The sequence below is a fragment of the Erpetoichthys calabaricus genome, chromosome 6 (assembly GCF_900747795.2).
Source record: "Erpetoichthys calabaricus chromosome 6, fErpCal1.3, whole genome shotgun sequence".
NCBI classification, from domain to species: Eukaryota; Metazoa; Chordata; class Cladistia; order Polypteriformes; family Polypteridae; genus Erpetoichthys; species Erpetoichthys calabaricus.
In genome coordinates, this window is record NC_041399.2 from 23090497 (window position 1) to 23116315 (window position 25819).

At 38.3% G+C, this 25819-nt stretch overlaps 1 protein-coding gene across 3 annotated transcripts in view; it reads left to right on the plus strand.

The window, feature by feature from the left end:
* The window catches only part of sema5a (sema domain, seven thrombospondin repeats (type 1 and type 1-like), transmembrane domain (TM) and short cytoplasmic domain, (semaphorin) 5A), an 857644-nt gene that overhangs the window by 404464 nt on the left and 427361 nt on the right, over positions 1 to 25819 (plus strand). For all 3 annotated transcript variants that reach the window (XR_007935331.1, XR_007935332.1, XM_028803411.2), the window contains exon 4: positions 9444 to 9489. Coding sequence is in view for 1 of the 3 variants with exons in the window: in XM_028803411.2 (XP_028659244.2) it covers positions 9444 to 9489 (46 nt within the window). In the remaining 2 variants the exon portion in view is untranslated. The remainder of the gene's footprint in view (positions 1 to 9443; positions 9490 to 25819) is intronic.

Below are 25819 nucleotides of genomic sequence, written 5' to 3' on the forward strand. Positions count from 1 at the left end.
TGTGTGCTGAAAAAAATACATAGTATATAGAAAAATGTACAGTATAAAAAGCAAAAGGGTCCGAAAGCTTTCTGTATGCACTGAACAATTGTAATATAATGTAAAGTAACGTATGCCAGACTATGCTCACCATAATGAAAGACTTTCATAAAGTTTTAGGGCCAGCTTTACACTTTATTTATGCAAATCCTATCTTAATTTTGAAGTTGCCATTTCTAAGACTTGTAAATTAATTAAATAATGATTTATTATTTTTACCTTTACCTATAATTTTCTCTTTGCTTAATTTATGCATTTATTCATATTTATTTGAGTTTTTGGTTCAGGGCAGCATGAAAGTCTTTAACTGTGCTATTTAACCTTTCACAATAAAAATGACTAATGGCTGGTTCCAGATGTTGTAATTTACTACTGTGATCCGTTTTTAAAATCTCCTCATTCAGTTACTGGATGTCCAGACAAGCGCGAGTGTATCTTGGCATCATTAAGCAGAAGAAACCATGTTTTTTTGGGTCGCCAGTCAGACTCACACCATACCCACACCAACAGTAGCTGTCACAGATCAATTTGTAGCAGATAGTTGGTCTAGCATACATGACTCTAATGTGGAAAGAAGTAGAGATGTCAGTAGAGATTCTCCGACTATGAGATCTTCTATGTATGCAAATATTACTGAGATATACTATGGATTGAAACACTTCTACAGACCTGACTGTAGAGAATGTTAAGAGGTCCTGACCATCAGCAGTTACTGCAGTAAATAACATGCAGCGTGGGATGGCTCATACTGTGAGTCCACAGCAAAACACTTGACATGGTCAACAGGACATGCACTGTACACAGGGGAAGTATAGTGCCAGTGCTGAGCAGATGGTGGCGGCTGAGTGAGAATGACAGCTTACAGAAAGTCCCAGATGTTGCAGGTTTGTGACTGGATTGTGGTGTAATTCCACGACATAAAACTTGGTGTAGTCAGCAGGATTTGCACTGTGGACAGGTGGTGTATAGTGGCAGTGCCATGCTGATGTTGGTTACTGAATGAGACCGACGGCTCAGCTGACGTCACCATGGAACACTCCAATTGTCCTAGATGTCATGGCTTCATGGTTGACCAGAGGCAGTTACCAATGTGCAAAATGTGTTACCTGGGATGGATCATGGTGCAACCCACTACAAAACACTTGGCGTAGTCGTCAGGATATGTATGGTGGACGGGCGGAGTATATTGGTGGTTCTGTGTAAAAGATGCAGGCTGATGTCAGTTGATGTCACCAGGAAGTGCTGCACTTGCAGTGCTTACAGGAACTCCCAGTTGTTGTAATTTCACACCTGACCACTGGCGTTGTAAAAATCTATGACCTGGGATAAATTATCTTGTGATTCCATTACAAAACACTTTATTATAATGCTTGATCTTCTCATATAATATGCCACCGTGGCTGACCGTTTGTCTGTCCAGGATTTTAAATCACCTGTAGCTTGCAAACCATTTGACCTATTCACCTGAAATTTGGTACACATATACTATGTGACATCTACTATCCGCTTTCAGGATAATAATTGCAGGTAATAATTGACCTCCAAGGTTATTCCTCTTTTTATTTTTATTTTATTTTATTGGAGAATCAATTTTCAGCAGCAGCCAGCAGGGCGGCCGAGCGGCGCATGCGTGTGGACTCCATTCTCACCCCTACCACCTTCACGGTCACTTCCCCTACCTCTTCATATGTTAAATCATTCTTGAGGCAGATTGAAGACTTGAGTGCCAGCATAAGTAAAAACATTTAGAAAAACATACTAAGTAATTGCAACACAAACAATGACTTAATCAATTTTAACACGAAAAGATGCCAACGAAAGAAGAGAAGAAGCGGGCCGCTAGGGTGGAGAAAAGAAGAGCTGCTCAGGAAGCATCAAGCGCATCAACCTCTGAGCAAAAGAATGCTAAACGTACAGAGAAAGAATATGAAGAGTAACTATGAATGCTCAAGTCAAGTGGATTCACTGCACTTTATCGTACAGTGCGCCGTTACTGGTATTAAATATTGTATTTGTTACATTAAAATGTGTTAGTTTGTGGAATACAATGAAAAAGGCAGCTATTGAAGGCCAATGAGAGATCAAGAGGGAAATGTATGCAAACATTTTTATATTCAAACCTTTTTGTTATGAAATGTTTTGATTGTAAAGAGTTATTAATTCCGATTTTCATGTTTTTCCCCATTTTGAGCATCACTCATGAAACATAAATTAATGAATTCTAACACAGATATTTGAAAACTGAATTAGATGACATGTAATTTTATTTCTGTTATCCTTTTTTGCTTCCTGTAGTGGCCTCTCTTTCATTTGTTAAACTTGTTTACAGCCTTAGAAAATGATGGTTTAATGACAGATGATCACTTATGAGTACTGCAGCCTCTGAGATTGCTGCAGTCATCTTCAATGAAAATAATTTCAGTGTTGCAGGAAAGTAATGATCAACTTGGGAAGCATTTGTAAAGCACGTTCAGGAGGCAGTGGTTGCAGATTAATCCTTATGAGACCCTTGTAATGAAGCAAAATAGCACATAGGTGTTTCTACAATCTGTGATAGTTTGTACACTCTGGAGCTGATCTTAAAAATATTTATATATTTATTTTAGTTTGCACAAAATGTACTGAGGCCTCGTCATAGAAAATGTGCAGTTAATTAGAATGTAGAGTAATGAAGATTTATTTTTTTAGAAAATGTTATTAACAACAACTAAAAAAAAAGGAACCATTGGGAAGATGCTGACTTGTTGTGGAATGAATACAATTTTTAAATAAGGTGGCCATTTCTGAACATTCAAATTGAATACATGGGTTATGGTCATAGATTTCCATGCAGCATACACACACATACTTATACCGTGCTTTTTTTTATTTAATTTAATTTTTTTATCAGTTTTATACTGTATTACGAACACAAAACATGCATACAGTGAATCACTTTTGTTATCTTAATAAATAATCATTCTAATAATATTATTTACCTAGCCTATATACAGTTAGGTCCATAAATATTGGGACAGAGACAACTTTTTTCTAATTTTGGTTCTGTACATTACCACAATGAATTTTAGATGAAACAACTCAGATGCTGTTGAAGTGCAGACTTTCAGCTTTATTTCAGTGGGTGAACAAAACGATTGCATAAAAATGTGACGCAACTAAAGCATTTTTTGAACACAATCCCTTTATTTCAGGGGCTCAAAAGTATTTGGACAAATTAAATAACTGGAAATAAAATGTTCATTTCTAATACTTGGTTGAAAACCCTTTGCTGGCAATGACAGCCTGAAGTCTTGAAATCATGGACATCACCAGATGCTGGGTTTCCTCCTTTTGAATGCTCTGCCAGGCCTTTACTGCAGCGGCTTTCAGTTGCTATTTGTTTGTGGGCCTTTCTGTCTGAAGTTTAGTCTTCAACAAGTGAAATGCATGCTCAATTGGGTTAAGATCAGGTGATTGACTTGGCCATTCAAGAATTTTCCACTTCTTTGCTTTAATAAACTCCTGGGTTGCTTTGGCTGTATGTTTTGGGTATCATGAAACGCTGCCCAATCAATTTGACTGCATTTAGCTGGATTTGAGCAGACAGTATGTCTCTGAACACCTCAGAATTCATTCGGCTGCTTCTGTCCTGTGTCACATCATCAATAAACACTAGTGTCCCAGTGCCACTGGCAGCCATGCATGCCCAAGCCATCACACTACCTCCACCGTGTTTTACAGATGATGTGGTTTGCTTTGGATAATGAGCTTTTCCACGCCTTCTCCATACTTTTTTCTTGCCATCATTCTGGTAGAGGTTGATCTTGGTTTCATCTATCCAAAGAATGTTTTTCCAGAACTGTGCTGGCTTTTTTAGATGTTCTTTAGCAAAGTCCAATCTAGCCTTTCTATTCTTGAGGCTTATGAGTGGCTTGCACCTTGCAGTGCACCCTCTGTATTTACTTTCATGCAGTCTTCTCTTTATGGTAGACTTGGATATCGATAGGCCTACCCCCTGGAGAGTGTTGTTCACTTGGTTGGCTGTTGTGAAGGGGTTTCTCTTCACCATGGAAATGATTCAGTGATCATCCACCACTGTTGTCTTTCGTGGACGTCCAGGTCTTTTTGCGTTGCTGAGTTCACCAGTGCTTGCTTTCTTTCTCAGGACGTACCAAACTGTAGATTTTGCCACTCGTAATATTGTAGCAATTTCTCACATGGGTTTTTTCTGTTTTCGCAGCTTAAGGATGGCTTCTTTCACCTGCATGGAGAGCTCCTTTGACCGCATGTTGTCTGTTCACAGCAAAATCTTCTACATGCAAGCACCACACCTCAAATCAACTCCAGGCCTTTTATCTGCTTAATTGATAATGACATAACGACGGACTTGCCCACACCTGCCCATGAAATAGCCTTTGAGTCAATTGTCCAATTACTTTTGAGCCTCTGAAATGAAGGGATTGTGTTCAAAAAATGCTTTAGTTGCCTCACATTTTTATGCAATCGTTTTGTTCACCCCACTGAATTAAAGCTGAAAGTCTGCACTTCAACTGCATCTGAGTTGTTTCATTTAAAATTCTTTGTGGTAATGTACAGAACCAAAATTAGAAAAAAGTTGTCTCTGTCCAAATATTTATGGACCTAACTGTATAAGCACAAACTAAAGGAAGAAGCAGGTATTGATGTCTCTTTTCTTGTATTTCTGTCCTTTACTTGTCATCTGTAGGAATTTTTTGTTGGCCAAGAATTGTTTGTTCAAAGACGAGCACACTTCCAAGAAGCTGTTACTGATTCAGGGCTCTGTTTTCATTTAGTCCACTTGTAGATGGTTTCTCTTATTTCTCCAGGTTTGTGATAGGGACCTCATGTTTGTGGAATACACTATAAGAGTGTGAAAAATGACAAATTTTTATTACAATCGAAAATAGTCAGTAAGTCAAACCTTTTCAAACCCGCTATATCCTAACTACAGGCCAATCCCAGCCAACACAGGGCGCAAGGCAGGAACAAATCTCGGGCAGGTCAATCGAAAATATTTAGACTTTAAACATTTAAACAGAAGCACACTGTGTGAAGCAGCCCGGACACAGACAGACGGACATTGTTTACAGTCCAACACACGTTTATTTACAATTATAAATGTGCACAACCCATTGCCGCAGCACCAGTCACCCCACAAGTCCAGGCCAACACACACTGCCTTTCATCTCTTCAGGCCGCCTCTTTCCCCTCCCAGAACTCGTCCTCTTCCACCCGACTCCAGCCCTGAATGAAGGGAGACGGCCCCTTTTATTGTCCCCCGGATGTGCTCCAGGTGTGCTCCGTCAATCTTCCACTGACATGCCCCAGTGTGGCAGAAGTGCCGGCTGTATCCCCGGAAGCACTCCGGGTGTCCCTGCTCCTCTTCTCCCCAGCACTTTCTGGTGTGGCGGAAGTGCTGAGGTCCAGGGCTCTCCAGGCATTGGGGCACCCCCTGGCGGTGACCACGGGCCCCTACAGGGTTGAGCTTCAAAGCTTTGTACCCGTGGCCCCCACAACAACCAGGGCAGTCACCCCCTCGTGGTCTGGAGGAGGCGTGAGCCCTCCTTCGGTCCTTTTGGGCATCCCGGCTGGGTACCACCCCCAGCTGCGTGCCACACACATTATAATATTTTAAATATTTGCCGCAATTGTTCTTTTCTATTACGTACTTATTAAGTGAATATTACATTTCTTATATATAACCCGAATTAAGTCTGCTTACGCTAATTTAAACTTTGTTTCTTTTTTGTGCCATTCTGTCTGCAGAGGATGAGGGGCTTTTTAATGATAAGGATCAGGAGAAAAGATGTGGTAAGAAGACATGCCCAGTTAGTTACTCGGAAGTTAAAACAATCCTAGATATCAAATCCTAAATTCAAACCAAAAATCGAAAAATGTGTCCATCCTGATACAAGGGTTAGGAAGAAAAATTGTGAAATAGGCAAGACATCTAAACGAAGAGTCAAAAAAATCAAAAATGATAATAAGAATACCAAAAAAAAAGGGTGTAAACTTAAGAAAATTAGTCTTATTGACCTATATTTTGTCTGAAGCAATATGCCAGCAACAGCAGTGTGCCCAGCACACGTGAATAAGTTTATAGCTGTAATGCTAATGATGAAGATAACTTTGTGAGTAAGACAATGGATGATTGAAAATATCAATAAATAAACACACAATTCAAGAAACCAAAGGCCTGACAGGACTAAGTTAGTCATTAACCCAGGCTAATGCAATGGCAACCGCTGGTGCATTTTTCCAGTAAAACACGATAATAGTGGTCAGTTCAGTGAGATATGCTGAGAAGAAGTGATGAAAATGGCCAGCTCTGTCCTAAGAGGAAAAGAGATCTGGTGCATATTATTATACCAAACCAAATGGACAACTCACGTATCAAATAAAAAGTATAACGTCTGTATTAACACATGTATCAACTAAAAAACATAATGTCTAGTTAGATTTCAACAAGTTTTAGGTGGGCAGTGCTGCTAGTTATCTTATAAACCGATTTGGAAACCTGGAACACTTTTTATCTGCTTATCTTACTTCACGTTTTCAGTTGGACTGGAGTTGGAATGCTGACTCCTGGTGGGGTGTCAGCTTATATGTGCTTGAAGCCGCAACAGGCGAAGTTTGGGTGAAGTGGCCTCATGCGTCTTCTGGTGGTTTGCGCTCCTTTCTAAACGAGGACATAGATATGTGAGACACTCCTGAAGATCTAATGTGTGAGAACATAGAAGAGTAAATGTCTGTTTGCACAGTTGTTTACTTTATCGTTACATTGATGAAAAAGAAGTCTTACAAGACTCTGCACAAGTGTTCAAAAAATTAATCCAGGTCAAAGAAATTATATGAGTTTAGAAAATGTACATATGGGTTAATGGTGATTGTGGAAGAGAGGTGAAAAAGAGAGTGCAGGCAGGGTGGAATGGGTGGAGAAGAGTGTCAGGAGTAATCTGTGACAGACGGGTAAGAGTGAAAGGGAAGGTCTACAGGATGGTAGTGAGACCAGCTATGTTATATGGGTTAGAGATGGTGGCACTGACCAGAAAACAGGAGACAGGGCTGGAGGTGGCAGAGTTAAAGATGCTAAGATTTGCATTGAGTGTGACGAGGATGGACAGGATTAGAAATGAGGACATTAGAGGGTCAGCTCAAGTTGGACGATTGGGAGACAAAGTCAGAGAGGAGAGATTGCGTTGGTTTGGACATGTGCAGAGGAGAGATGCTGGGTATATTAGGAGAAGGATGCTAAGGATAGAGCTGCCAGAGAAAGGCCTAAGAGGAGGTTTATGGATGTGGTGAGAGAGGACATGCAGGTGATGGGTGTAACAGAACAAAATGCAGAGGACAGAAAGATATGGAAGGAGATGATCCACTGTGGCAAACCCTAACGGGAGCAGCTGAAAGAAGAAGAAGGTGTACATATGGGTGAATGCTAACAAACCAGTATCAGGATCTTTAACTTGTTTATGAGCCTTCTCCATTAATATCGTACTGAGCACCACCTTTACAGACTGTCTGTACAGCACTGCCATAACAGTGACTATTTACCTGGTATTGTCCATTTCACTAATGGCCTTGTCATTTAGGTGACCTATATTTTGCAAGTAACTTACAATGAATTCTTAAAGAAATTGTTTTTTTTTTTTGTAATTTTTAGCCTTTTTGAGTGACAGACATAATAAGGCCACAGCACTTGAACTTTCTTAGGAACAAAATGGAATTTTAAAAAGTGCATTTATAATGCCACTAATTTTTTGAATTAGGTGTCATTCGGATAAAACACTCAAAGGTCAAAATCATCTTGCAGGTCAAACTTTTTAATAGACTATCACGTTAAGAGGATCAGGATAAAGCAGATCTACTGTAGATTTAATATTAAACCTTCAAAATCATACTCTGTATGCCATAACATGAATTGTGCAGTGGATTATTCTTAGGCGCACCTGTACACCTGCTTATCCATGCAATTATCTAATCAGCCAATCATGTGGCTGCAGCACAATACATAAAAACATAAAGATACAGGTCAGGAGCGTCAGTTAATGCTCACATCATACATCAGAATGAGGAAATAATGTTATGTCAGCGATTTGGACCTCGGCATGATTGTCGGTGCCAGACAGGCTGAGATTTTCATGCATCCAGTGCAGACAGACATCCAGTGAATGGCAGTTCTGACGAAGGAAATAACTTGGTGAGAGATATCAGAGAAGAATGGGCAGACTGGTTCATGCTGACAGAAAGGCTATGGTAACTTAGATGGCCACTCTGTACAAATGGAGTGAGCAGAAAATTATCTCAGAACACACAGCACGTTGAACCTTCAGGTTGAACCACTCCAATCAACCAAGAACAGAAATTTGGATGTGCAGTGGGTACAGACTCATCAAAATGGGACAGTTGAACCCTGGGAAAACATAGCCTAGTCTGTTGAATCTCGATTTCTGCTGAGCCACGAGGATGATATGGTCAGAATTTGAAGCCAACAGCAGGAATCAATACACCCAACCTGCCTTATGTCATCAGTCCATACTGGTGGAGTGGTGTAATGGTGTGGGGAATGTTTTCTTAGCACAAATTAGACCTGTTAATACCAATCCAGCATGACTTGAATGCCACAGCCTATATGACTTTTGGTGCTGACCATTTTCATCCCTTCATATGCACAATTTACCCACCATGAGGGAGCAAAAAAATAAGGTTTACATTGCAAAACATACAGGATGTGTTTCTGTATTACTTGTGCTCCTGAATTTCCAAGGAAAGAACTGATGCATTCCAGTCGTTCATTAAATTAGATGGTCTGCGATTATACCTTTTAATTTGTATGTTATAACCAACCATGGACCCCCCAGGAGTTTATTTTCTCCAGGGATGCTGCTGACTTGGGCTTTTCGTTTCCTTTCCTCTGTTGTCAATGGGCCATAGCTCAATGATAACGTTAATTAAATTATATTGTTGGGTTTCATTTATGCGAGTCACTTTGAAACTGTGTTTCTCTGTCTTTATGTGTATTTATTATGTAATTAGTATTTTTTAAAGTTTGTGATTACCTTTAGATTTGTTACAGTACTCTGAACCTGCACTTTGTGAAGGGTGCTATACAAAAACAAATGGAATTGAATTGAATTGGATTAGGTGGGTTTAGTAAAGGAACAATCAAGTATTGCTCATTTATATTTAACTAAAGACTTTGTATGTATTTTAGTCCTCTAGACATGCATTCTGGGATTTGGAGTTTACACATTCTAACAAATCTTTTTTTAAAGACGTATGCATTAGCCTTATAAGTTACAATGAGTTAACTGTAAGTAACAATGTTATAAAACTTTTACACTAATTTCAAATTTGTATGCCTTGAAGCGAATGAGTGACAAATTTGTATCCTCTTCTTACAGGAATCGGCTCTTCAGGCTAGAAATAGAGGACCTGTCACTGATCCAGGTGTGTGAAATATTGCTTGTTTTATTTCATTTTCTTCCCACAATAGATCTGAGGCAGCTAGAATGAATAAATTACTAGCTTCAATGGTGAATTGTTAGTGTGATGCCAATGGAATGCAGAAGAAAGCCTTTATGGGCTACCAGGTCCTTCTGATCTTGTAACAACTAGAAATTAAGAAAAATCTCAGGAAGATCACAAGATAAAGCTTGTGGACGTTTCCATAAATCTGGTCAAGTTTTTTGATTTGCTCTGTGAACTATAAATTAGAAAACTATTAAGAATGTCAGCAGTCCCCCTTGAAGACCAATTTTAAAATTCATTGAAAAGTAACTGGGGGTAACACTTGTCTTCAGTTGTCACAATATGTATGTTCTCTCTGCGTCTGTGTGTGTTTTCTTCAGCTTCTCTGAGCTTTATTTCAAATGTAGGAAAACAAATGGGTACAGTGTGTGCAAGTGTGATTGTTTGTCCTGCTCTTTTACTGTGGTTGAATTGGCTCTGATGCTTCCAGGATAGTTCTTGGCATCCAACAACCCTGTAATACAATACGCTGGTTTGCAATATGGACTAATGGATGCAAATGGTGACATTTACTGTTGGATTATATGGTGCTTGAGATGCTTAGCTATAAGGAGCTGGGTTCTAATTACAGAATTTGTATGACTCTTCGTGTCTATGTGGGGTTCCCTCAGGTCTTACCTCCCAAACTTGCTTGTTAGATAGATAGGCCTAAAAAAGATGATGACATTGTGTTGTGTAGCACCAGAAAAGAGAGTGTGGAGGGCTTTGGAAGATAGAGGATCAAAGATAAATAGGAAGTAGACAGAATATATGAGGTTTAATGATGATCAGGATTCAAAAGCAGGCCTGCAGGGACAGCTATTGAAAAGAGTGGATGAATTTAAATATCTGGGATCAGTGGTAGCTCAAGATGGAGAATTAGATGCAGAGATAACCAATAAAATACAGTGAAGATAGAACAATTGGAAGAAAGAATCAGTATTGTGTGATTGAAGAATTAAGATGAAGGTTAATGGTAAGGTTTTTAAGACAGTGGTAAGACCAGCAATGATATATGGAGCTGAGACATGGGCAGTAAAGGGAGCGCAGGAGAAGAAAAAAGATGTGGCAGAAGTAAGAACGTTGAAATGGATGAGTGGAGATGGAAAGAAAAGGACAGAATAGCAAATGAGACAATCAGAGATACAACAAAATGAGGTACAACAAAAGTGGGAGAGATATCTAAGAAAGTACAGGGAAGTAGGCAGAAGTGGTATGGACAAGTGATGAGGAGAACAATTATGTGGACAAAAGGGTGATGGGAATGGAAGTACAAGGGAAATGAAAACAAGGGAGGCAAAGTGGAGGTGGATGAATAAAATAAAATATCTGAAGGTGCAGGACCAAGCTGTATGGAGAAGGCTGATCAAGCATATCAACCCCACATAGAAGTGGAAGAAGATGTAATGGAGTGTCATTAGGTCTAGTGCTGTTTCCAAAATTGTGTATGTTCTGTATGTTTTACGGATAACTTCTAAATACATGTTCTGAAGTTTATGTGCAAAGAGGGAGAAAGAGAGATTTCAGTTATTGATTTTTAATACATTTAGAAAACATTCCAAAAACATGTTTTCCCTTGGGCGGCACGGTGGCGCAGTGGGTAGCGCTGCTGCCTCGCAGTTGGGAGATCTGGGGACCTGGGTTCGCTTCCCGGGTCCTCCCTACGTGGAGTTTGCATGTTCTCCCCGTGTCTGCGTGGGTTTCCTCCGGGTGCTCCGGTTTCCTCCCACAGTCCAAAGACATGCAGGTTAGGTGGATTGGCGATTCCAAATTGGCCCTAGTGTGTGCTTGGTGTGTGGCTGTGTTTGTGTGTGTCCTGTGGTGGGTTGGCACCCTGCCCGGGATTGGTTCCTGCCTTGTGCCCTGTGTTGGCTGGGATTGGCTCCAGCAGACCCCCATGACCCTGTGTTCGGATTCAGCGGGTTGGAAAATGGATGGATGGATGGATGTTTTCCCTTTGTCGTTATGGGTTATTGAGTGAAGACGGATAGGCAAAAATGGCACATTTTGTCCATTTAAAATTGCATTTACAACGCAATAAAGCCGTGATACTCAACCATGATACCGTAGGTCTGCAAGTGGCTACAGGTTTTACCTTGAACCGCATTTTTAATTAGATAATCAGTAACTGCCAAATCAATACGTATTTTTGGGTTTAGTGTAAGTTGTTTATTACAATTCTGAATTGCTTGCTTTATTTGCTGCATTAAGATGTTAGCTGTTACCTCTTTTCTTAACCAGCCATCAGTTAATAATGAGGTGTAAATAACAACAGCTAACGTGCTTCCATTTAAATCTGTGTACTGTACATGCATCATGAATTATCTGTGTTTATGCTATGTTTTAAAATAAATGAAAGAGAAGGGAAGGGCCAAGAGGTAGTAATAATAACGATACATTTTATTTATATAGCACCTTTCCCATGCTCAAGTAACAAGTTTGTTTCAGACCACAAAATGTGGTTCTCTGAAAATAATTTTAAAAAAATCTACAATGTGGTAAAGCATTCTCTTAGAAGAACAAAGGCACCAACAAGCCATATAACTGAATGCCAAGTTTCATGGTCTGATAGGTCTGATAGGCTTGATGCCCTAATTACGAAACTGGTTGGAGTGAAAATCTGGACACACTGTGGACCTCCAGGAGCAAAGTTTGAGTACCCCTGCCATAAAGTGTGCAAAACGTGATTGCCTTCTGAACCCACTGTATGCTCGAGTCTCGTCCAGTAAAGTTATCTGAAGTCTGCGTGTTTTTGTAAATGTGCCCTGAGGTGAACTGTTGCACCCTCTGGAGCTGACTTTAGAAAACCGATGGTTAGGTTCTGAAGTATAATGTTAGAATTGTCATATGCATTATTTTGCTCTCTATTGACGGAACCCTGTATGGAGGACCAGGAGAGGGAGAATACTTTTCCTGGACCACGGGAGGGTGGCCGCCATGGTCTGCATTGGGGCCATGGGATCAGAGCTTAGAAACTCAACCCTGTTGGGGCCTGTGGCCACCACCAGGGTGCACCCAGAGGATTATGGAGCCCTGGACTGCCAGAAGAAATTCCAGGCACACCCGGAGTGCTTCTAGGTGCTCATGTGGCACTTCCACCACACCAGGAAATGTCTCTGGAAGATCATTGTGAAGCACCTGGAGCATATCTGGAGTGTTATAAAAGGGGCCGCCTCACTCCATTAGACGAGCCGGAGTTGGGAGGAAGAAGATGGAGCTTGTGAGAGGAGGAGTAAGAGTGACAGAGAAGAAGAAGAAAGAGAAAGAAAGGGACTGAGTGTTTGTCTAGAAGGGCATTGTGAGGTGCTGTATACACTGCAGAAATATTAAATGTGTGTGACATCTGGTGTCTGTCTGTCTGTGTTTGGGGCTAAACCTCCACACCCTGTTAATCGGGTTATTGCAGACACGCTTCTTTTGTGGCAGGGAAATGTGATTTATGACCTGAAAGACTATGTGACATGGCCATGTCAAGGCTTGTGAGTTTGACCACTGCCCTGGTTAATTATAAGAGCATTTATTGCCAAGCATCTGGGAGTCGGTGAATGACAGAGCAGAAAGTCAGTCAGTTGAGCAACTACCATATCAATTAAAGAAGAGAAAAGGAAAGAAAAAGAAATTGAAAAGAGAGCTGCACTAAGGTCTAGCACTTGATGCTTATGGTGTTCTCATTATCGGCTTTTAACCCAAGGATTATTATACTTTAGTGGCAGTTTTTTAAATGTATAATTGCCATAATTTCAGGCAATTCTAGAGCCCCTTTAACACTACTCAACATGGGATACTGAAGATAATGCCAAATCATTTTATTACTGAAAGCCTGAAGAATGTTTTCAAAAATTCTCAACACATGGGGCTGGTGTCCATTATTCATATTTAGCAAGATGACTGAGAGCCTAAGCCAAAAAAGTCTTGGGTCCCCTACATCACATTCCATTTTCTGGAATGACCGAAATATTCAGCCCACCAGGACGAAGGACTGATGCTGGGACACTAATAAGCAGCAAGGCCTCGTTCAAAGGCTCCTGTCTAAGTCACGGAGTTTTAAAATCATTTCAGAGGTTCACCCAAAGAAAATCCAGCGCCAGAGTTGTGTGTTCGGGTGCCTGCTTTGAAGATAAAAGCCGAGCGACTGCTTCTGAACTAACTACAGTAGACCACGGTGAAAGGCTCAGCCTCAGAAATTAAAGGGTTTTCATCATCTGATACTGGCGGTAATTACACAAAAGGAGAAAATGGCAAAAATATCATTTTTTAGATAAATAAGCTCAATTTTTCCGGCTTTACTTGAAAAGCGGAATTGTTGGGGTATGCGTTGCTTTGCTGCTTTAAGGTCATTTATCCATTATAAATTTGGAAAAGCAGAGGTCTATTCTAGCTTTTCTTGTCTTTTTAAGAACCACAGTGTCTGCAGGGTTTTCTTGCTTTTAATGGGACTTTTTTAACATTTTGGTGCACTGCAGCAGTTACTGTTATCATTTCGCTCCAGTCTTTTATTAACTTCATAGCTTAATACAACATGTTTGAAGTCAAAGTAAACTTTCCTGGTTTTGCTTGTTGAGGTTTACCTTTTTTCTAACTTAACCTTACGTATTAAATTACTAAATAAAAAAATGACTGGATTGTCAAAATTAATGGAATACTCCACCCAAAAAATATATTTTTTTAGATGTTACTTATCTCCATGTAGTTTGTACAGTCGTGATGGCCAAGAGACACTTTTACTCTCATGTTTTTTTACAGAACAGAGACAACAAAGTTTATGATACACTGTAAGCCAATAGTGACCAATGCTATCCAAAGATAAATGATGCAAAAAACATTAATGGAAAAAAGATGGAAAAAAAATCTCACATTATTCATGTCGTATAATCCACATGTCAGTTATCTAGTCCTATGCTTGAATCATGCAAAACACACAACTTTTTTTTCCTGTAATATTGTTAAAAAGTTACCCTCTGGAAAAATGGTGCTCTTCATAAATAGCAAACTTTCTCTTCTTCTTTTTTATTTAAAATGCAAAGGTGCATAACCACCACCCACGGAACTGGAGCGTGAAGAGGAGTCGCGGTAGTGAACCCAATGCCTACCATTGTGAAATTCCCCTTGGAAATAATAAAGTGTATCTAATCTACTCTAATCTGATCTAATCTGGTCTAATTTAATCTAGTCTGGTCTAATTTGATCCAATCTAATCTAGTCTAATCTAATGTAATCCAGTCTAGTCTAGTCTAATCAAATCTAGTCTGTTCTAATCTTATCCAATATAATCTAGTCTAGTCTAATCTAATCTGACCTAATCAAGTCTAATCTAATATAGTCTGTCCTAATCTGATCCAATCTAATCTAGTTTAGTCTAGTCTAATCTCATATAATCTAATCTAGTCTGGACTAATCTGATCCAATACAATCTAATCTAATCTAATCTAGACTAGTCTAATCTAATCTACCCACGTACACAACCAACACAATTAAATTACCGCTCAACATTTATATTTTACAGTCAATGCTTAACATTCACACATTTAACTTTCGCGACTTGAAGCATTTGCAAGATTTTATTTGTAACCTCATTTTTACTTTCACATTGGCAGTCTCACACTATCTTGAGGGCTATTAGACAGACCTACAAATGAATCAGAGCAGACGACAACACAGTTAGGTGGAACATCTTCTACTCAATGTAATGCCATAATAACTGCCACTATCTCAACGGTAAATACTGATGATTTATCTGTTAAGATTTTTCTGATTAACCTTGAAATTCTGGAATATAACTGCTATCCCCGGTAAAGTGTGAAATTGGATATTTAGGTCCATCTGTAAAAACTGAAAGCATACGATGGTATTGATGACTCATAAAATACAATTTCATCTTTACCACACTCTGTGCATTTTCAGACAGCCTCTCCTAAAATCGCAAGTCTGCCATGAGAAGTGTAATGACAGATAAAGGTACACCAGAAGCACATGTTGTTCTAGTTAGATTTGTGGTCTCTGTCTGCTTATTGCCCATCCACCCAAAATTGCATGCATTTGTTTTTAAAAGGTTCTTATCCAAAAATATATATATCGAACTCTTTGCAGAATAACTTCAGGACATTTATTTAAAAGTTATCCATAAAACATAGAGTAAAAAAAAAAAGTATCTATCTATCTATCTATCTATCTATCTATCTATCTATCTATCTATCTATCTATCTATCTATCTATCTATCTATCTATCTATCTATCTATCTATCTATCTATCTATCTATCTATCTATCTATCTATCTAGAGTACATACACATCTTTGGAATCAGCACTGGACCTAATGACACTCCATTACATCTTCTTCCTCTTCATCTTGTGGGGTCGATGTGCTTGATCGACCTTCTCCATAAAACTCGGTCCTGCACCTCCTCAGCAGTCAGACCTTTTTCCTTCAGATCTTCTTTTACTTTATCCATCCACCTCACTTTCTGTCCCCCTTTACTTCCATACCCATCACTCTTGTGCCCATGTATTCATTGTCTCTCCTCATCACATGTCCACACCACTTCTAGCCATAAAAACCTACTCAGTAATTCAAAGCCATTCTTGTTTGATCTTTAAAGAGCCTTTACATTGAATCATGAGCGGTTAATTAGGAGATGTGGGACAGTGGTTTTCAAAGTACATTAAGACTGTGCTCATTGTGAAAAATTAAATTAAGATAAAACAAACTCACTAAATGGTCAAAAAAACCCAAGGTATAAAAGAACTAAAAGCATAAAGGGTCGCCCTGCAGTTTAATGACCTAGTTTCGCATTATATAATAAAAAAAATTGTTGCTCAGTGTTGCAGGTTTCTCAACATGTATAATTTTCTTTTCACCTCATTTTAGCAGAGGGATGGTCCTCAGCTTACAATGTTAAATATATGTTTGCCTTCCAAAAGTTTTGAACATGTAAATGTAAATTTTTAATAGTAACTTTTACTTTCTCTGTGTTTAAACCCAACTGACAAAAATGCAATTTATCTCCATAAATTTAAAGATCTGAAAGCCAGCTAAACAGCAGGTATAAAATTACAAAGTATTTTCAAGTTAGAATAATAGTATCCTATTGAAGCAGCCGTCGGCCTCATCCCTGTTCGTCTTCACAGCAAGCTGCGTTCTCGGTGTTGCTTTCATAACGAATTGATTTCTAGCAGAAGTTTCAGAAGTGAGACTTTATACTGTATATTCATATTTGTTGTTTTGGCCTGTTTAATTTAAAACTGGATGTTTAATGTAGCACAAGTAGTGGTAAATCGTAACAGTACTGGCAGTTGATGGTTCAGAGAAGTTTCTGTGCTGCGGACTGCTTGTGTTCGGTCTGCCTTCCTTGCCTTTCGACTGTCACTTTGAAGTCCGATTTCATTACTTCGCTTAAACTCCTCTATTTTAAAAAATGTTGACACTCACATAACCAGATTCTGCTTTGGTTTTTGGCACCTTTTCTCTTATTTTTAATTTTTAGCATATTGAAAAAAAAAATGTTATTTATATATTAATGTAATTTTGTATATTTTATTTGTGTTTTTGTGTCATTGTATCAATATTTTTATGTTATACGTTAATTTTGTTTATTATTGGTTAATTATATACTGTCACTTAAAGCTTATTTATGTTCCTTGTTTTTTGTGGGTGGAGCTGAAGGAGGCGGGGTCATCCTGAAGTCGCCACTCCTGAGCCCTCCCTCTGGCTATAGTATTTGTGTGTATATACAGTATATATATATATATATATATATATATATATATATATATATATATATATATAGATATATATATATATATATATAGATATATATATATATATATATATATATATATATAGATATATATATATACAGTATATACACACATGCATATATATAGATATATATACAGGTATATATCTATATATATAAAATTCTTTTCGTGTTTGAAACGGAAATTACGTATGACCACGCGATATGGAAATTACATATGAAACGGAAATTACCTGTGACCACGCGATATGGAAATTACGTATGACCACAGAACATATTATAATACAGGAACTAATCACTTCGTTTGTGGATGCCATTTTTATATCATCTTTACGAATTGTTATTATTTGTGTGAGAGTTATTTTACTGATATTGAAAAGAAGTAAACACAAACACGCTGATCTATCTCATAGAAGTGCACCCCACGTTGCTCTCTCCCAGCCCTCCTCTCTGGACTACAGCGCTCATCTGTCTGCCGCCAGGCACGTTCTGACAGAGAAGTTCTATTTATTCGTCAACGTGACTGTCACAGAAGCTGACACATTGTAACATTTTTTTAGTTGGCAGTACTTGATAGTAGAAGAGATGAGGAAAACAGCTTTGCGTCTTTCTACTTTTTAACTGCGCCGAGCTGTAAACAATGTGAAGACGAGATCGCCTTTAGCGGCGAGTGGTCGTGAGAACAAAGTGGACGCTGGGAGGCGCGGAATGTCGGGCTGCTCAGCTGTGTCGAGAGCTTCGCAATTTCGGGCAGTGTCCTCTCTTCTCGCACTGTTTGTGACACTTCAAGTGCCCCGTCAGATCCTGGGAGAGTGGAAATCTTTGCGAATGAGTGTAATCGGCGCCATCGAAGCACGACTACTTACTGTCCCTTAAGGTGAGTTCGCGTCACTAAAACCCCACAACATTCAAGGTTGCTTTTGTGATGATTTATTTTAAGAAGTAAATCACAGGCATGTAGTGCAGGGCTGTTAGGCAAAAATTTGGACGATCACACAGAAAATGTAATTTCTATACCACAGCAGTCGTGTAGCGCCTTTCACAACGAATTTGCTACCAAGAGATGATCCAAATACATTTTAGCTGCTGTTAGTACTACTTAGCTGTTGTGTTATAGCGCCTTTAAAATTGAATTTCACCAAAACCACTCCAGTGGTCCTCAATGTATCTATCTATCTATCTATCTATCTATCTATCTATCTATCTATCTATCTATCTATCTATCTATCTATCTATCTATCTATCTATCTATCTAAATGTTAATGTTTTACTGTTTAATAACTGTTAAGGTCACATAAAATCATTGCACAAAATCGTTGCACTTTTAGGCTTAGGATTTTATATATATAGTGTATATATATATATATATATAGAGAGAGAGAGAGTAGATATATATATATATATATATAATAATAAAAATACTGTATATATAATATATATATATATATAGATATATATACAGTATATATATATATATATATATATATATATATATATATATATATATACAGATGGGCGGCACGGTAGCGCAGTGGGTAGCGCTGCTGCCTTGCAGTAAGGAGGCCTGGGTTCGCTTCCCAGGTCCTCCCTGCGTGGAGTTTGCATATTCTCCCCGTGTCTGCGTGGGTTTCCTCCGAGCGCTCCGGTTTCCTCCCACCGGCCATGGATGGATGGATGGATGGATATATATATATATATATATATATATATATATATATATATATATATATATATATATATTGTACAGTATAAATATCTATCTATATATATAAAATCCTAAGCCTAAAAGTGCAACGATTTTGTGCAATGATTTTATGTGACCTTTTTATGTGACATTTTTTTGTCATGCTTTAAATCGGGCTTATTTTAAAACCTACATATACTGTATATGTTTGGTATCATTCTTTTCAGAACTTATCAAACTTTAATGTGATGTTGTTAGATCTTCAGATTCTTATTCCGTTTTTAAATTATAAACTAAAAAATATCAAGAACTCATGTCCTGCAAGACGAGACTTTGTGCCAAGACATTTAACCATGTCTGGGGCTGGAAATAAAAGACAAAGAGTAGATGACAAAGACAGTTGCTGTACATGCTTTTAAATGTTCGAAGTGCCATGTGAGATGCAGATCACACAGCATGGTAGCAGCAGCAGCAAGCCAGCAGCTGATTGAGCAAAGAGGAGGTAAAAAGAAAAAAAGTGTACTTGTTTCCCATTGTATCACCGTTTAAGAGGGGGTTTTGAAGGAGCGACCGTGTCTCCTTGGGGCGCGTTCAGCCCTCCTCTTCACAATGCGAGCAGCAGAGACGTGAAATGGCTAGTGCGTAGCGCAGAAAAGTGGGGTTGGCAAGTGAAGCAAGAAAGGGGGTAAGCCCCCTAGTGTATATATATATATATATATATATATATATATATATATATATAGTAAGAAAGACCAAGACAAAGCATAAAGGGTTGGAGCACTTTCATGATCCGCGTCTAAATGCAAGAAACCAAAAAAATAAAAAAAACGGAGCACTTTCATGATCCGCGTCTAAATGCAAGAAACCAAAAAAATAAAAAAAACAATAAACAACAATCAAATTTCTTTCCAGACTGGAGCCCAAGATCAGACTGTCATGATGTGGTTTAGGAGGGCATATGATAGAATTCGGGTGTCAATCTTCCATTTTACAGGGGGAAGAGAGGGAAAGGCATTAGGCAATAGCATCAGCCCCTGGTCCAGAAGAGAATTACAATCATTTGAGCCAATGTATGTATGTATGTATATATAAATATATGTGTGTGTGTGTGTATATATATATATATATATATATATATAATGTATCAGCAGCTAAGTTAGTTTGTCTCTCTTTGGAGGATGTGTATTGGAGGGTTAGCGAGTTTCTTTTTTCTCAGCACTTTCACATTGGCAACAGAGTTACTTTCTTTGAGCTTCATGCTGTAGCCTCGCACTTTTGGGCCGGACAGACAGACACACACACTTCCACTCATAGAGGTTTATATTTAAGATATATATATATATGGCACACTGCCTTTAAGTACAATAAATAAATAGTAATACAAGCATAAACTTTGTGCTTCACATACTCACAACTGTAACCCTACTTTTGCTCACCCCTGTATATACAGTATGTGTGTATATATTGTTGAAGAAGAGGTGGGGGGCACCACAGAGCCCCAGTCCCCAGACACAATTGACACATACGGGTTCGAATCAAGGTTGAGTTGCTCCTTTTATCTTGGACCTTGGAGTACTTCTGGTGCCAGGGTATAACCTGATGGAAGTACTTCTGGATTAATTGGAAGTTCTCTAAAGCTGGGAGCATAACTCCCTGTAGCTCTTTCTGGTGGCGCCCATGGAACCCAGCATGGCTGCCTCATTGGGGTGCCGGTCACCCATAAGACACCCACACTTGACCATTTACAGTAGTCATTTAACCTAACCTGCACATCTATGGCAAGTTGGTGGAAAAAAAACCTGACAAGAAACTCCAGCAGACATAAGCAGAATGTGCCACCTCCACACTTAAAGGTGCTGGGCTGAACTCTGCACTGAGAGGTAGCTACATAACCATGGTGTCTTAACACCTGAAAATTACAATCAAATGTAAAATTGTTATATATTTTTAATCTCTTCTTATTTATGACTTTTCTGAAATCATTATTTCTTTATTCCTAAAAAAGAATTTCTGGTAAATTCCATTGCTCTCTTTTGACTTCATCTACTGTAAGTGGATTTTATTTTATTCCTATTACATTTTTCATGCCCGGTTATTGACATTTGTCGTTTTGTAACTGACAATTGTCAGACTTTAATCAATCTCCTTTATAGCTGTGTCAGCACATTGGGGTATCAAGTACTCATTGAAGATCAAGACCATTTTATGTGAGTATTCAATGACAGTCAGACTTATAGAAAATGTAACAAAATGTATTTTCTAACTAGTCAAGTCTATAGTCTTTGTATTGGATAAAACATTTCCTGAATTTTTTTAATAAACAATACATTGTCATATAACAATAGATCCTCTTTCAAGTAGTATATACAATAAGAATTTTTAGTTTAAATTTAGATAATAATGGTGTCGCATTTCATTTTATTTGTATTTAATCCCAGGCTGAGGAAGTGATTTGATCAGTGTCACCTTGTGAGTCTCAGACGGAGACCAGCAATCTTACACTTTACAGTCCATCGTCTGACTTGATTAAGCATGCAGGCCGAGCCATGCAATCTGCTTTTGCTGTAACTTTATAGATATATTATTTTTTATATAGAACACTTCTCAGTTGAACATGTCAGAAAGCAGCACATGTTGCAAATTTAATAAAAACCCATATATTTTGACCGAAGTAGGGGGTTGTAGGGACCCGAGACAACCACTCCTTCATGAAGGCACACACTCCAAGCAGCTGGAATGTTTATAAATCAAAAGTTCAGCAAGTCTCTAATCCCACTGACGAAGAGGGTCTCCTTCTTTTATACAAAGCAAGGATCAAAACAAATAGTCTTTTCACAAAACAAGGCCAGTACTGCAGACTAGAAGTCTGTATGGTGCTGGCTGTTTTAGTCACGCTACTGGCTACTCCTGTCTGTTGGATTTCAACCAAAGGTTCTCTCCTGCCTAGGGTTCAAATGCTGCTTTCATGCCTGTTTCGTTCCATTGTTTATGCTAACATTGTTGATTATTTTGCTTCTTTATTTTTAAGTATCTTCTACTATGTGCCATGTGTTTTGTGGGTGGTCACCCAAGAGGTGGGGCTACCTACCTATCATCATTAAGGGAATGCCCTCAACTCTATAAAGGCCTGGATAACCTCCAGTGCCTTCATTGTGAATGTGCTTATGGAGTTAATGAGTTTCTGTTGGGATTTTCTATGCTCTACTTTTGTGACTTCACTTCTTGGATTTTAGATTGGGACTTTGTTCGCTTTTGGGGATTGCCTTTTGCAGGCATGGCTTTCTTTGCCTTTTGCTCCTCGGTGCTTATTGTTGTGCCACAGTGCATTTTTGTTAAGATGAATCTTTTATGCTATAGAGATTCCTCATCGTCTTTTTGTTTCTAGCTGGGATTTCATGAGAAATGTTCCCCCCAGTGAGAACTTTTGAGTCACTGTTTGAAATTTTCATACTGTGAGACCCTCAAGTTCATAACATTGCCATAGTTTCATCCCACTCCTGGCTGCTCCCAACAAAATTGTATCCCATCTCTGTCTACTCCCACCAGCTCTTTCCTGTGCCCCCCTAAGGTTCCATTCTGCTATCGACTGCATTCCTGCTTTCTTCTTTTAAAGGCACATGAATTGGGCACAGAGATAGCCTCCGTGGATATTTAAAACCACAGAATGTGCAAGGAAAACAAAGTATCACGCAGATGGGAGTAAATTTATTTATGGCTGCTTTTTGCTTTTTCAGCAAACAGTGGTGACCTCTTGATACTTTTTAAAGATAGATAGATAGATAGATAGATAGATAGATAGATAGATAGATAGATAGATAGATAGATAGATAGATAGATAGATAGATAGATAGATAGATAGATAGATAGATAGATAGATAGATAGATAGATAGATAGATAGATAGATAGATGCACTATCTATCTATCTATCTATCTATCTATCTATCTATCTATCTATCTATCTATCTATCTATCTATCTATCTATCTATCTATCTATCTATCTATCTATCATAGTGCATCTATCTATCTATCTATCTATCTATCTATCTATCTATCTATCTATCTATCTATCTATCTATCTATCTATCTATCTATCTATCTATCTAGTGACATAAGGCACTATGGATAGATAGATAATTTTTAAATTTTTAAAATAAACTTTGTTTTGTACAATAATAAAAAACATGAACACAGCAGTAATATGCAGTTAGTAAATATGTAACAATTTCACAAGAAAGCTAACGATTGCATTACTCCACTACTATTGCCCTGTACACACTCCTACTCCGCACATAAATTTATATAATTGTCCATAATAAATACACATTTCATAATCAGTTTACTCCTCCACTACTCCCCCTGTACACGTCTCCTACTCCACACATAATTCACTATTATACAAACAGCACTGTATTCACCAGTACGTCACCTATTCTGCACTTTCAACCGTCTAGTGTTTAAATATTGTGAAGGACATTTAAAGAAGTCACCACCCAGTCACCAACTTGCCCCTCTCAACAGAACACAAACCCCCCCCAAGCCCCCATAAATCTCAGAAGGCCTGCATGTCTCCAATAAGGTATTGGTAAGTGAACTCCAGTTTCTCTCGGCACTTCAGCAGCACTTTAAACATCAGGAGTACATCAGTGGTCTTTGAGTTTTCATCTTTGTTTTTCCTGGTTTTGGGAATTGAGAGTTTTGCTTGGCCAAGAAGATAATTTCCCAGCACACACTTGCTTCTTTGCTTCAGAGTATACTTAACACCGAAAATAAAGCAAACAGCTGACAATGACAGTCCTATCCCATCAAAAAGTGTCTTGAGAAATGTAAAGAGTGGTTCAAGTCTTTTGCAGTTTACAAAAAGGTGAAAGACAGTTTCTCACTGTTGACAAAAAGGACAACAGTCTGATGTTCCCGGTAAAATAACCGATAAGAATGAATTGGTGGCAATAGCCGCATGAAGAATCTTCCATCGAAGGTCGCCAATTCTGTTTTGCAGTGATTGCTTGTAAAAGGTTCTCGACGCTGGAGTTTCATTCACTCCAACATGCACTTCTTGTCTCCACCGTGTGTCTGGGTAGTCTCTAAGAAATTTATAAAAAGTCACTTTAAATTGGGGTTTAGTTAAAATCATTTAGATAGATAGATAGATAGATAGATAGATAGATAGATAGATAGATAGATAGATAGATAGATAGATAGATAGATAGATAGATAGATAGATAGATAGATAGATAGATAGATAGATAGATAGATAGATAGATAGATAGATAGATAGATAGATAGATAGATAGATAGATATGATGAGACATTCTCTTTTTCCCAATGATGACCTCCTTTTGATACCTAAAACAGCAGTTTGACTGGTAATTTTAAAATCAGTAAAACTGTCCAGGGTTTTGTCTTCATCTTTGCTTAGACCGTACCAAAGTTGCTTGCTCATAAAAGGTGAAGTTCTGTCAATTACGCATAATGTTATGAACGAGCAATTTTTGGATGCCAGTTCGGTCCAATTATTCTTTAGTGATTGTGATAATTCATTCAAAACCTGCCTACTCTATTTAAGGCTTTCAGGATTCCATCCCATCTGAATCCAACAATAACCCAAGGAACCATCTCTATTTGGAAATCGGTCCATCTCAGGGTACACATGTGCATGCGTTCTCACCGACTCAATATTAACTTTACCAGTCAAGCTAATCTGCATGTCTTTGATTCAGTGATAGAAACTGGAGTATCTAAGGAATGACCAACTAAGAGCTGAGAGAATGTGAAAGCTGGAAAAACAGACAATAATGACTTCCTTGGTCTACAGAGATTTAAGGGAGCAGTGCGAGTCATTATATATCATTTTTATTTATCCAACAAAGTAGATCATTTTAGGACTAAATCCTCATGCTTATAGCTAGAAAGCCATTGATAAGCTGATCTGCTTGTATTCTTAAAATGAAGGGGAAGTGCACCTATCAATTATGGAGAATCCACTGCATCCACTTAATAGTATCATCTCCAGACAGAAGAGCAGCTTCAGCGACAGACTGCTGTCACTGTCCTGCTCCACAGACAGATTGAGGAGATCGTTCCTCCCCCAAACTATGCGACTCTTTAATTCCATCCGGGGGGGGGGGGGGGTAAACGTTAACATTTAACATTATACATAGTTATTGTCTGTTTTTCACCTGCATTATTATCATTCTTTAATTTAATATTATTTATTGTATCAGTATGCTGCTGCTGAAGAATGTGAATTTCCCATTGGGATTAATAAAGTATCTATCTATCTATCTATCTATCTATCTATCTATCTATCTATCTATCTATCTATCTATCTATCTATCTATCTATCTATCTATCTATCTATCTATCTATCTATCTATCTATCTATCTATCTATCTATCTATCTATCTATCTATCTATTTAAGATGGGATTAATTTTATTGAAGCCTTGAAAAGTCTAAAGACCTGAATTAATCCTATATAGCTGTTCTGAAATAGAAAAACCTATGAAAGGTTTTGATCTAACCAGCCATTCAACCCTGTCAAGATTTGTAATCCCGATTCAATAACGTTTTGAAAATGCTATAGAATCGAGACTGGAAGGTCCCCAAAGTAGTAATGTCTACCCCACAGTTCAATACAGTATGCCATGTAAAGATGTTCAGTTCCCTTGCAGAGTAAATTAAGTACGTCTCAACTTGATGTCCACAGTCACACATGGTACTCCAGATGTAGCTTTAATATTGGTTATAGCAGAAATACGATTGCAGTGTCTAAACAGAACACAAGTAGAGCTGTAAAGGGCTTTCAGAATGCATGATGGATTTCCACATTTA